At 48.4% G+C, this 13,659-nt stretch overlaps 1 protein-coding gene and 1 long non-coding RNA gene across 3 annotated transcripts; one reads left to right on the top strand and one right to left on the bottom strand.

The window, feature by feature from the left end:
- Positions 1-159: 159 nt before the first annotated feature.
- znf395b (zinc finger protein 395b) lies at positions 160-12,833 on the bottom strand. Of its 2 annotated transcripts, none has more exons than XM_086189263.1 (10): positions 12,517-12,833; positions 9,520-9,642; positions 8,855-8,991; positions 8,664-8,776; positions 7,102-7,301; positions 6,897-6,997; positions 5,842-6,127; positions 1,814-1,909; positions 1,491-1,597; positions 160-1,053 (listed from the first exon to the last, which is right to left on the bottom strand). In XM_086189263.1, exons 2-10 carry the CDS (start codon positions 9,595-9,597, stop codon positions 942-944), a joined length of 1,230 nt encoding a protein of 409 aa, XP_086045389.1. In that variant the 5' UTR covers positions 9,598-9,642; positions 12,517-12,833; the 3' UTR covers positions 160-941. The 2 variants fall into 2 exon arrangements, with proteins under 2 accessions (XP_086045389.1, XP_086045388.1); XM_086189262.1 differs by having other exon boundaries at positions 5,842-6,130; positions 12,517-12,828.
- On the top strand, positions 2,102-7,444 carry LOC147242226 (uncharacterized). The gene is made up of 4 exons (XR_015110583.1): positions 2,102-2,313; positions 2,866-2,957; positions 3,070-3,149; positions 5,772-7,444. It is a non-coding gene; the product is annotated as an uncharacterized LOC147242226 (long non-coding RNA).
- Positions 12,834-13,659: the final 826 nt, after the last annotated feature.

Raw genomic sequence — 13,659 nt, 5'->3', positions numbered from 1 at the left:
AATGGAACTTGTGCATACGATGTACATTTTCAGACATTTTTGACATTAAATCATTGTCTTCATAAAAAAATGTGTATAGAAAAAAAATACAATAAAATAGTTTGCTATTTCTTTTGTGGACTGTCATGCAGAAGAGAACGGAGAAGAACCACTTGAAATTCTCAGTGCTTTTTAATTTGAGTTTGACAATATATTTCCTCTTTTTTTTTTCATTATTGCTATCACAAACTCCCCTAATACTCGTCCCGTTGCCATGACGCCAAAGCTTCATGGAGAAACCATTAACACTGGTCGTTTGCCAACACGCGGGCAGGAAGAGAACCCATTTCATGGAAGGATCTTGGTTGAGTAGAACCAAATGTAGCTTATTCTTGTGTATTTATATTCCAACAAAGTGCCCAAAAACATGAAAATTAAAAAAAAAAAGAGAAAAAAAATCTGCCAAATACATAGGCTGAACAAGACGATAAAAAAAGGTACAAAATACTCGTACGAAGCTTAAAGCACACAATATCATGTACATGATAAACCACTGTGTAACCACTGGAAGGGAGGAGAAAGAAACAGCCATGGAGCGCTGGACTACAGGGGCGGGGCGGGGGCGGGGGCGGGGCAGGGGCGGGACCTTTGGATAAAGTGGGAGAGTATTGGAGGCTTAGCACATCACATGATCAGAGTCGGCCAACAGTTTAGCACCGTTGCTGACTTCAGTTCTCAGGGAGAAGTTACAAAGATACGAGGAACTCCATTTGCATTCCTTTAGGAAAGAAACAAAACAGGTGGAAAGTAAAAAATAAACAGGTAGTAAAAGAACAGCGATGGCTCTCGGCCCCCGATTCATGTCCTCTTTGATAAAAGTCTCTCATCACTGGTGCATCCTCTCTCTCTCTCTCTCTCTTTCCCTCACTCTCACTCTCTCTCTCTCTCTCTCTCGCTCTCCTTTAATCAGGGAAACGCTGGCAGGCTTTTTTCCAGCGGCAGGCGGTGCACCACTGATCTTTGCGCTCCACTCCGTACACCTTACGGCACTTTTTGGCCTCGCCACGACCCTTCCTGCAGACGTAAACACAGAAATGGTCTGGGTGAGAAGTGTGTCAGGAGGGCAGGTGGAGGGCGAGAACGCAAAACAGGTGTTCTGGCTCTTTAAATGTGAGATGGGAAGTAAATCTGCAAATGCTGAGGAGGAATTCAAGCAGCTCTCGGCTCCGGAGGCGATCCGAATCACTAAAACTTTATAAATGATAAACTTCCCAAGTTTCATTCTCATTTCCCCCTGGAGCTTGAGAGTGTGACCTGAGCGCCATCCCGTCGCCCCGCCCGTGTTCGGATCGGCTGGTCCTGGACGGACCGGTGGCAATCACCTCTGACCAGATGTCGTCTTCCACACGTCGCTTCTGCTACTTCTTAATGTTTTGATAATTATAGCCAGTTTATGTTGGGATATTTTGAACTAAAATACTAGAAGCACTCAGAACACCGGGAGGTCTCACCTGAAGGAGCAGTGAGTGCGAGAGGGCGACGCACTCATGGTCTGGAGCCTGTTCTGTTGGAGCCACTGTTCCCCGACGCTGACGGACCGACAGCGAGGTTTCACCATCTGACAGAGTGGAAACCACAAGATGAGGCTCCAAGGAGAGCGTGACCAGTAAAGTCCTTTTTTTTTTTTACTGCCTTTTGCGTAAGAACGGTGATTTTGTGACGTGAAAAAAGGACAGAAGGAGCAAAATCTAATAAAGCGAAAGTTTGATGAGGCAGAGTGACGCTGATGGTGTGGAAAATGATACACTGGCAGACAAACCCACGGAGGACCCACCGGAGTGTTACTGTGGCCAGCGACGGAGGTGGAGGTGGCCAAACCCTGGCATCCGGCGCTTCTGGAGGCCACGGGCATCTGGACGGGGCTACAGGCCTGGATGGAGCAGAGGAGAGGAGACGACTCGTGACCAACTACACCCACAGCACACGCTGAGGGATTCGCACTCATGTTTCATGTTTTCTATTGGTTCCCTATGTCATGTGACACAATCAACATCAGCTGGCAAGCACGTCAGACAACTTCTCTCCTTTGAGCTCGTTTTGGCCTCCACCACCTCCAGCTGAGGACAGATGTCTGACCCTCTGGCTCCTCAACACTGCACTACCGCTAGCTTGCTCTTGGGTGAGGAGCAAGTTAGCACACGCTCAGATGATTCACCGCGTTTTGCTTTTTGACTGAGACCAGAGAAGCAGGTAAAAAGGAGCAGTGAGAGTGGGTTGTGAGTTCAAGGACGGTGGGGGCCTCCGTCGAGCCTCCGAGGAGAACGGCAGCGCCGGGTGAGGACTTAGGAGCTCAAGCTTTCACTTTGAACACGATGTAGCTTTTGTGCGCGTCCAGCGATTACAGAGCAACATCAGCACTCAATTCAAGTCATGTTTCTGTCGCCCTGCTGAACGACAGTCCAATATTTCCTCTCCTTTAACCATGCGGTCTCTTCAGCTGCTCTGGTGTGGTCACACTCCAACCCACAAGCTGATGTTGGTTTTTTTTTGCTCTGTAAAACAGAGCTGGAGTATCTTTGATTGACAATCAGTGCATGAAGCTTAAAGATGACACAAAAACACGAAGTCATGGAAAGTATACGAAAAATGTACACAGGGAAGTAGAACATGAATAATACATGCATGCTGAAGACCAACTTTTATTGAGATTTTTGTAAATTTACGGCTTCGGCTTGTGAAACTATGACGAGCTCTTTGAAAAATAACGATGTATTAGACATTTGTTAGCCACCAATTTGGTTTAAAACTGCATGAGAATTCACGCAATCGATGCCGACAATATAGACGTGCAACGTCTTCAGCTTCTCTCAAACCACTTCCTTTCAGGCTTTTCACCGTGTTGAAGTTGTGCTGGTCAATAATTCTCTCAGATTCATGATTACCAGCGTTCACGTTTTACTGGATCGCAAATATACCAGGTGAAGCTGCTCCATCCTCCTCCTCCAATCTTCATCTCCTGTTCGTCTCACAGTTTTATTTACATTGTCTAAGAGCATCAAACCAACCAGAGGGCAGACAGTCTCGTTGCAGGTGAATGAAACCCGACCTAAACCAGTGTTGTGTGTGCAAGAGGGGAATCCCTGAGGAGGGCGTCTCCAGATCCAAATAAGGTGAATGACATCATAACATTGAGACTGAGGCGTTGGTAAGAGTTCACGACCCTGCACCAAGACGCATGGTCTTGTCTTCGGATACCCCTTTCAATTCTGTTAAAATATATCCAGTATTACACGAAGAATGTCCATCTATGTTGTTTTTTTAATGGCTCACTGGAAGTCGTACAACGCTAGGAAATAAAACCTCAACTTGAAACATCCAGTTTGTCCGCCGGCTAAAATGCCACATTGTTGCCACACATAATGTCACATGTGATCAATTCAAGGCGTCCGCTCAGTCTCCAGCAGCATCCAAAACGCCACAGATGAAATGATGTTTTCCAGTGAGGTTGCTCCCATTTTCTCTGCCCTACTTTTCCTCCCTGAACTGTCTGAGGAAGTCCCGAACCCTCCGCCAGAGCGGTGGAGTCGACAAAACTGCACCCTTAAGCCTCCAAGTGGACAAACAGTTACCCCAAACCATCATCAGTACGAGTTTGTGTTCAGACTTGTTTCTGCACCACCAGCAGCAGGACACGCGCTTGCTGGGGACGTTTAAATGGGTCCGGCGTAGACAAAGATCCGTGTGTATCGCTTCTTCTCTGCCTCTTACAGGCTGGCGAGCGTCTCGTCTCGGGCTAGCAGACAGATTATTCTCTCACTGTCACAAAGCATCCATTTACAGGGTCAGTGTTCCAGGCTAAATGCAGGTCACCAATGTGCTGCTTTGTGATGCATAAACAAATTTGTAGCTCATCGGCTTGTTCAAGGGGTATCTGGAGGGACGACCTCAGAAACACGCACCACCACCACATACAACACCAAACCAGAGGAACGTCCTCTGAGAAACTCATCGAGGTGCACCGACGGACTCTGTTTTTCCTTTTAGCCTGATTTCATAGTCTGGTCTGAATTTGGGTCCCGAGCAATGAGAAACAACACGTTCTCTAAAGTCGTGACATTTAAAAATTCATGTGAACAAGGGCTACGCTGTCTCCTCTCATTGCTCTCAAACAACAAAACAGGGCCTTCTTTCAGGGAAACTCATCTTTAATGCCAATACTGAAGAGGCTATTTTCATCTCAACTCAGTTTGACCTCAAACGCCATCTGAATACACGCTCGCTGTTGAGGCTCATTCAGAGGATTTTAGGGACAAATTACTAGAAATTGTTATTATTATCATAAATATACATGTAGCAGGTTTATGATGACATGTGAGTCACATGACAAGTATTGAAAGTGAGCTGATGTTAGCTTAGCTTAGCTTAGCATAAAGCCTGGAAACATGAAGACAGCTGCCTGCCCTGCCTAAATCTGCCCACTAGTTCCTTCAAAGCTAATTCACCTGCACATTTTTCTTTAACTGAATACAAAGAAATTGAAGAGTATATTTTCAGCTCTTCAGTTCATTTCAGATCCGTACGGCCCATCTGTCGGTCTTCCCTGCCCCCTGCGCTCATCGGTCTCGTTCCTGGAGTGCAGCGCTCCTCTTAGCCACCTCCTTGTTGATAGTTCTCTGGTTTCCTGCCTGCTGTTTTTGTACTGGAGTCCTCGCTGCCTGATGCTCAGTGTACGGTCTGAGCTGATTCAATCTTGAGTGGTCGCCTCCATCCTGAGTCTGCACTGAAGTCCACGTTTGTCACTCTGGTGTCACACAGGAGGGGAAACTCCACTGCTCTTGTTTTGTTTTGTTTTGTTTTTTTAGAACAGTGCTGCTGCCATTTTAGACTGAGCACGTCAACAGAAACAGCACAGAATGGCGTCCACGGAACCAAGATGACCAAAAGTAAAGTGTGGAGTCAAAAGTTGTGTTACCTCAGATTCAACCACTTTTCTGGTAACTATTCCATCCAAAAACGGCGGACAATGCTACGCGCCTATGTTGCAACGGCGCGATCAATTAGCTGGCCACCGACGCTATTCTAGCTCATTTTCTTGGCCGGTTGCAGGACGCTGGAGTCTCCTCTGACTTCCTGACTGGTGGGCTGCGATATATTTAGAGTCTGGACTCTGCGAGTTCTTCCCAGTCATTGTGCAGAGCCAAGCAGACGTAGCTGTTGGCTACAAAATCACTACTTTTAAGTACACTGACCAAATTAGACAAGTTATTCAGAAAAACAATTCATGAGAGCGCTTTTGGTGTCGCGGTTCAGCGTCCGAGAGGACATCTGGGCGTCTCAGCTCTCAAGGGAGGATGCAGTTTTCAAACGTGACACAGACAAAACTGCAATACTTGTAATGCAAACTGCAAAGCTGTCCATGTCAGCCCACTGGGGGTGAGGAAACACCTGGTCAAGCACAAAATATTTCTAAAAGCTCGAGACTACCACCATATTTGATTTGTGGCGTTAGGAAACCCGGCTGGACATCGAAAGAACATTGAAGTTACGTATTTGTTCTTGTTAAGAAAATGTGAAAAACCAAACTAGGTGCAGTTGGGTCCTGGTGCCAAAGTCCAGGTCCAAATGTGAATGGGTTTTGACGTGAGACAGGTTTGATCACTGAGGGATGAACCATTCAAAGGTATTGTCCTCTTTCTCCAGGAGATTTTGATTTGTCTTTTGGTATTTCTACTTATTTCCTAAAGTTATGTTATGATAATGACGTTTAATGAATTAGGGGGGTTTGTCTGTAGAGGACGAGCTGGTTGGTCAGGGGACGGACTGTGTCTCTGAGTCGGTGGAGGAAAACCACGCTGCACCCACCTGGTAGAGATGCTCTGAGTGGATCTGCCAGAAGCTGCTGGGGGCTGACTGGCTGAGCAAACTGGGCCTGCTTGGGCCCGGCCCGGAGCTGGAGTTGGACCTGGGTCTGTGAGCCAGCGGGATCTGGAGCCCGGAACCTGGAGGAGAACCACAGGAGGCCCAGCTGAGATGAGACGCCTGGCCCAGAGCCTGCTGGGGAGGAGCTGGAGCAGAGCTGGCGTCCACGGTCTCACAGGAGATCCTGGTGTAGTAGAAGTCCTCCTCCCTCTGGGACTGATCGGACCCGCTGCTGTGTGTTTGTGCAGATGAAGACAAAGGCGTGAGCACAGAGGGAAAACACTATTTTGTTTGTTTGGACAGACACAGAAAGCTGCACTCATTGTGGCCCAGATATAAAACCTCAGAAGTATTTCATCACTTCCCATTACGAAGTCACAGCTCTTTCACCACCTGAAAATTTTATTCCCTCCTGTTTTTTTAATGTTGTTTTCCGGCTTCAAAATATTCTAAAGGGCCGACTTTCTGATTTCCACCACAGCTCGAGCTGCAGAGGAGAAGGAAGCACCTAAAGCTGAAAACCTTGACTGTTGCGAGGGATTATTATATCAATGCATCTAAATATCTAGCTCACCGAGGTGAGAGCCGGACGCCACCGCCGCTACACACTGAGGACAGTTCCTCTTTTCAATCTAAATGCTGCCAATTTTAGACTTCAGGTTTCTTTAGCTCTGGCAGGGCTGCTTGTGTTTCGATCGCATGTAACATGAGGGCTTAGAGATCATGTGGGCTAAAGTGAAGCCTGCTGGCGCTGCAGGGCTGCCCTCCTCTACAGGAGCTACGGCGTGAAAATCAGTGCACGTGAATGTGGCAAAATACTCCCGCACAGCGGAGCCAATGATTCTCACGTCAGTGCCAGGAGTTCTTCAGCTACACCCCCATTCAAAGGGATGATTCTATATTTGGGGAAAGTGTGAAGCTGATGTTTCTTCAGATCTGCTGCTGTGTGAATACAATGAAGGTAACTGCTGATCGTGCATGTGAGGATGCCAGCTCACCCCAGGTGCAGCACGCGGATGTGTCTCTTTATCCCCACAGAAGACGTGAGCACCTTCCCACAGCTGGGCCACAGACACTTGTACAAACTCCTGAAAGAACTCTGAGAGAGAGAGAGAGCGAGAGAGAGAGACAACAGCAGGGGGTGAGTGCAGCAGAGCAACATCTGACCAACTAACACCTGCAGCGTTTCAGGAGGCGAGGTACCTTTGGCTTTTTGGCATGAACCTCATCCCCCTGCTCCAGTTCCATGTGCAGGCCTTCATCTGGACTGCTGTCCATCTCAGGGACGGATGGTGAGGGGGCGGGGCTTACGTTGCCATGGTCCCAGCTCCAGTAGCCACTGCTGCCGCTGTCAGAGAGCTCGCCGCCGCCACACTCCATGTCAGCTGAGGCTGATGAGCCGGCTGGAGAAGAAAAACATGCCTTTTGTTGTTTTTTTACTCCTAAGAGAACGAACAGAGGTTGAACTGAGGATACTGTTTCAGTGTTTCTCTGTATTTACTGGTACTGTATACTGATACTGCAATACTTCATGAGCCATATGTGATACTGCAGCTGTACTTCAGTCTGTGACACAGCATCATGTCAAAAAGTAGAGAGGGATTAAAATCTTCACGAGGTCCTGTGCGTAAACATACACATCCAATACACTAGAATACACAGAGTTACTGTCATTCTGATGTACTTCATGTTTGCAGAGGATTTTGTTCTTCTATATATCCATATTCATATCTTTATCTCTCTAAATATGGATTTTTGATATTTGTTGTCTCGTAGCTTGAATGCTACGCTGTTTTTTTTCTTATCGGTCAGAAATTAAAAGCAGGAAAAGAAGTCAAACTTGACAAACCAAAGCACCAAAGATGTTTGATGCGTGGTAACGTCTCTTTATGGCGGTAAGATCTTATATACGAGAGTGATCAGCTGACGCATTCGGCTGAACCAACTCGCTCGTCTGTTCTCGTTCACAGTGGCACAGAACCTGAAGGGTTCTGATTTATTTGTTTCCCATCCCTCCATGTTCCCCCTCTTCTCCTGTTCAGGGTGGTGGGGGTGGAGCCTATCCCAGCAGCCTTCCCCCTGGACAGGTCACCAGTCCATGGCAGGGCCAACACATAGAGACAGACAACCATTGGCTCTCCCAGCCACGCCTACGGTCAATTTAGAGTCTGGATTAACCTGGTCCCTCTTGATGTCTTTGGACTGTGGAGGAAGCTGGAGTACCTGACAGAACCCAGCAGGAACAGGGAGAACATGGAGACTCACACAGAAAGACCCCGTGCTGCAGCCGGGGCTCCACCCACAACCTTCTTGCTGGGGGGCCACCGTGAGGACCACTGCTCCACCGCGCCGCCTTTCCATTTGTTTTATTAGCTCAAATCATCGTAGGTTACTGAGTTTGTGGCTGGATCAAGAAGACGTGGATGACCGTGGATGACGCGCTTGAGAGTTTGTAGGCTGATATTTTTCGGACAGTTTTGCTGTTTTTAATAGTTCACGGGGCACCGTTAGCTTCAGGCTAAATATTCGTGGCTGGTTCTTTCTACAGTCCAGAGCAAAAAGAAATGATGAAGAAGTGAAAGACGTCTGTATGAGATCGATGCATCTATTTGTGAGTTCTTGAATGGGAAAATACATTTTGGTTGAAGTAACATTTTAATTCCCAATACTAAATACTGCATTAGTGGGTTTCTAAATTGTGAAAACTTTGGAAATGTGTGTTAACCGTTAACATAGCAGATGTAGGTAAGTAAGGTGATACAGACCTGGTCCAGGGTCAGTTTGAGGAGGACTCTGGACCACGGGGTTGCAGGACAGGCTGGTCAGGACCATCGCTGCCATGATCTCATCCATCTCCACTGACTCTGGGCTGCGGAAACTGCAGACAACAAAGCTTAGTGATGCTGTGAGGGAGTCTGGCTCCCTCCCACTCTGGTACTGGGACACTGATCCTCACCTGTAGGGGGGGTCTCGATTCGCTGGCGTGGTGCTGAGGTCCATCGCTGGAGTTTGCCAGCCTCGCTCAGCCACGTCCCGGTGGCCGCCGCTCTCCACAAACCCTCTCTCAGCCTGGACACAGCTCGGTGTGTACACCTTCAGAGGAAGGTCATCAGGTACATGAAAGTCAGTTTGATGAGCAACACGGGCGGCGTATCGGCTGTACTTTGGTTACTTGGGTTAAGCTGATTACATAACCCTTTGATAGCCCGTGGCTGAGTTTTGCTGTTAAGAAAATATTTCCTGTCCATCTGTGGCGTCCTGCCGGCAGACAAGCAGCTCTGCCAGGGAGACGGTGTGACAGGAAGTGGCTGCCAGGCCGGGCGCTCCGTCTACAACAGATCTTCCTATTTCTGCGATAACGTTTATAATAATATCTATAATAACGTCTATGATAATGTCTATATGAAGTCACGGCGCCATGAGCTGGAGAGGTAACAACCAGCTGCTGATAGGTTACCAGTATTCATCAGCTATGTGGTGCGGTGACAGGTGCATGATGATGTGGACGGCTGACATAAAAACGCCAGGATGAAGCGATAAACACATCGGAAATAAGAGAGGGACTGGTGTGAGGGTGTCTCGCCGCGTGTCGGGCCTGTTTTGCATCGTGTTGGCACAGACCTGCAGTCCCGACGGGCAGGCTGCCTCCGTTCCGCCTGGCACAGCTTCACTTCTCTCCTCAGGTCCCATAGCTGCCATGGTGCCGCTGCACAGTGAGGAGACTCAGCACAGAGTGTCGCCTCCCTGCAGACGAGATGGCGGGGAAACATGAGGCTCCGAGCACACGTTAGAGAGCCTCCTTCCACCTTCCCACAGCTCGGCAACCTTCTCACAACCGTCCCTTAAAGAGGTCATTCAGCACCGGTCTCAAAAAGAGTGGATCCTACATTTCCCAGAGTGCAACTCCACTGCCACTCCTTCTGAACGCCACACGTAATGCAGACTTTTTAGTGAAATCCTCTAAAGTTCAGGCTGAGATAACCCTGATGACATCACAGTGACATCAGGGGATTTTGCCAGACTTAAGAGCTCTCTCCCTCCCTCTCTCTCCAGAACTAGGGAGGCAGTATTTTGAGAGGTATCAGTGAAGTGTTCCTGAGTTACGTAATATTCTCCAACTTTTGTTGTAGTACTTGTGTGGACTTGAGGAGTTTTGAAAGCCAGAAGCGATGAAGGTTTAAGGTTGTTCCCAGCTCGGAACATTCATGGCCTCCAATGATAAATATTAGGACTTGTCAGATGAACAAATATGCTGATCCTAACAGAAGGCAGCTTGGAGATTTTGCCGACTAGTGAGAGTTGGCAGAGCTCTCACTCCATCATGAATCTCTGTGCCTGGCAGCGAGGAGCCGAGCGCCACAGGGGATTTGAAAATCATTGCAGGAATTTGAAGCGAACACAGACTTGTGTGGATTTGGAAAGTGGCTCAACCCAAAATCTTGCTGTATTTTTGTTTGTTGCTGATGCTACGTGATTGATAACGCCTCGCGTAATCAGATGTTTGGGTGCGTTCGTTGTGGCGAGTCGCCCACAGAAGGGAAGTGGGGCCGATGCTGCTTTCAGGGCCAGTGGGAATAATCCCCTGACAACTGAATGGAACCGTTCACATTCACTGATGAAGGAATATGATGGTCCTGGTCTAGAATCATCCATCCCTCCATGTTCTCCCTCTTCTCCTGTTAAGGGTGGTGGGGGTGGAGCCTATCCCAGCAGCCTTCCCCCTGGACAGGTCACCAGTCCATGGCAGGGCCAACACATAGAGACAGACAACCATTGGCTCTCCCAGTCACACCTACAGTCAGTTTAGAGTCTGGATTAACCTGGTCCCTCTTGATGTCTTTGGACTGTGGAGGAAGCTGGAGTACCAGAGAGAACCCACACAGGAACAGGGAGAACATGGAGACTCACCCAGAAAGACCCCGTGCTCCAGCCAGGGCTCCACCCACAACCTTCTAGCTGGGGGCCACAGTGCTGACCACTGCTCCACCGTGCCGCCCCAGTCTAGAATCATTTTTATCATGATTTTGAATTTATTGTCCTTTTGAATCTTAATTGTTTTAGAGTGAAGCTCTTAAGAAATGCGATATAAACACAAGTTTGACTTCAGGTGATTCATTTGCGAATTGAAAGAAGTTGTTTTAGCTAATTAATGACGGAAATAATTGTGACAGTCAGTCAGAGGCTGCTCATGTGGGAAAGTTGCGTCCCTGTTAAAGGCGCTCTCTGGTAAACTGTGTAACCTTACACGTTTTACTACTTTCATTTATTCTCTTTGCCTTCTCTTCCTTTCTGCTTTTCATTTTTTTTCTTGTGATGTTTTATAAACACTGTAAACAATGAGGAATGTGTCAGCGAGACTTAAATACATGTGAAATGCTCTATTGACATATCATCAAAAAAATCTAAATGATACAAACTTTAATCGCAAACAAATACATTTGTGTTAAATTATCCACAAGATAACTTCCGTTGTGATAAGGTGATGTATTATTGAATATTACTGTTTCAGATGTTTGTATTTATTTCTACACTGTAATACTTCTGTTATAGTCCTTGTACTGTTTTTATATACCAAATAAAACATTGTTTACCAAAAAAAAACTACCAACAAACTCAGCTGTGCACAGAAAATGTACATTTAAGCAACATAAATTTGTACATGTGAATTAACCGGAAAAAAGCGCTGCCGTAGTTGGTTTTGATAAACCTCGTAACATAAATAAAATGTGATAAATAGAAATGTTGACATGGGAGAGGCAGCCGCCTTTGGTTTGTGTGCTATTTCAACCTGAGCATGACAGTGTCTCCCCAGTGACACTCTAATCTCCCATCGCTCTATAAGTACACGAACGCAGCACAAAGCTCGCGTTTGCCGACCTCTCAACCAATCAGAGGCGAGTATCAGTAGTAAACAAGGAGCACAGTGTGGGCGGGCGCCGCCGCTGATTGGCTGCCAGCTGATCTCCGGACACACACCCCCTTTCTGACAACGTGTTCGGACACGAGTTTCGCCGGGAGGCGCTGAGGTGGACGGGGGGATTGAGCCGCAAATAACCCTGGTTTTCACATAAAGAAACTCCATAAAAACTGGAGTGCAAACATCAGCTCGAACACGTGGCAAATAAAAGCAGTCCAAACCCGCCGATGGTGGCGGGGGAGCGCAAACCGAGCTGCTGAAAACCTCCGAAAATAACACCACCGCCCGCGGATGTGGTGGAGGGGAAACCGATGCAACACCGAATGCTCATTTTCGCAGTATTTGGCGTCCATGCACGTCACATTCTGCCCGTACACAACCGAGCGTCAGAGTAAACAGGCCGCAGCGCATCCCAGGCGTGAGGACGGAGCTGTAATGGCTGTTCACGCCTTCACGAACCAACAACCCGCCTGCTCTCAGGGCGAGTTAAGGCGTGTTTCGGGACATGAAGGCGCTGGTTTATCGTCCGTTGCTCCATGGCTGATCTCCACCCGGCAAGGCTGAGATCAGGAGGAACACCCCCCTCTCTGCCTCCCTCCCTCTCTGCCTCCCTCCCCCAGCGCTGCCGGAGCAAAACAACATTTATCCTCCTTCTGAAACAAAAATCTCTCCCCCAGCAGTAATGGAGAACGCGGACTCACCGCCTCACGCCTCGGTCCTGTTGCGAGTGCAGCAGCGGGTCGTCGCTGCCTGCCTGTCCCGCCGGTCGCCGGTGCTCAGTCTGCCGGGGAGAAGGGGGTTGGTCGGTCGGATACGCGCCTACGTGTGTCTGCTCGGCGGACCAATGCCGGGGGTGACAGCTGGGCAGAGCGCCGCGCACTCAGGGATGATCTAGGTGAGGGGTTACCAGAGCAGCGGCGGCGGCGGCAGCAGCGGCATCCTCCTCCTCCTCCTCCTCCTCACTACCACTCACTCACTCACTCACTGTCTGTCTGTCTGTCTGTCTGTGCGCGTGCGTGCGTAGCTCTCACTCATCACCGCGTTTGTTTACCTCGTGTTTGTCAGTCACATGAGCATCAGACTGGTGTGGATTCTCCTCCGTGAAACAACATCAGTGCATTTAATGCATAGAAATCTGATGGACAGCCAGCAGCGACTAGCAGCCATTGGATGTTAATCAGTTTCCAATCCCATCACCGCCATATACAAAGTTTAAATTAAATTAGCATACAGCATATCCGCCCCCTACAACCCCCTGATAAATTGCCCACACAGAGATCAAACACGACGGGGATGTGTGTTTCTATTGTGTGTGTGTGTGTGTGTGTGTGTGAGAGAGAGAGAGAGAGAGAGAGAGAGCAGATTAGTGTCGGCTGTCTGCACCCTATCCGCCAGACATCCAGTCAGCAGGGATTTTAGGGTCTGAGCACTGACACAGTCAGAGAGGAGGAGAGCAGAGCAATCCTAGTCCCAATCTCATTCCCAAACCAGACAGAATTCCCTCGCTTCCTATTTGAGTTACCAACAGCAACAGGAAACCTCAGCAGAACCCCAGGAGCCTCACCACATCCCGATGATGTCACAGCTCGTACTCGGACTGTGGCGCGGTGCGGTGGTGATGGAGGCAGAGCTCCTCGCCGCAGCTGCGTGTATGTGACGTGTTATTGTGGCAGCCCGCTGACAGTAATGATGATTTAGTGAATCCTGAATCACCCCCCCCCCCCCCATTAAGGAGGCCTCGATCTGGATTACCTTGACAGATTTGACCTCAGATGACAAAACTCTCGTGTTTAATATTCAAATCTGCTCATATCGACCCTCAAATCTTAGACAGCTTCCTCTGT

Source organism: Aulostomus chinensis, chromosome 20 (assembly GCF_037954235.1).
Source record: "Aulostomus chinensis isolate RoL2024-O1b breed Wild chromosome 20, RoL_Achi_v1.0, whole genome shotgun sequence".
In the NCBI taxonomy this organism is placed as follows: Eukaryota; Metazoa; Chordata; class Actinopteri; order Syngnathiformes; family Aulostomidae; genus Aulostomus; species Aulostomus chinensis.
This window is presented reverse-complemented; position numbering and strand designations above follow the sequence as displayed.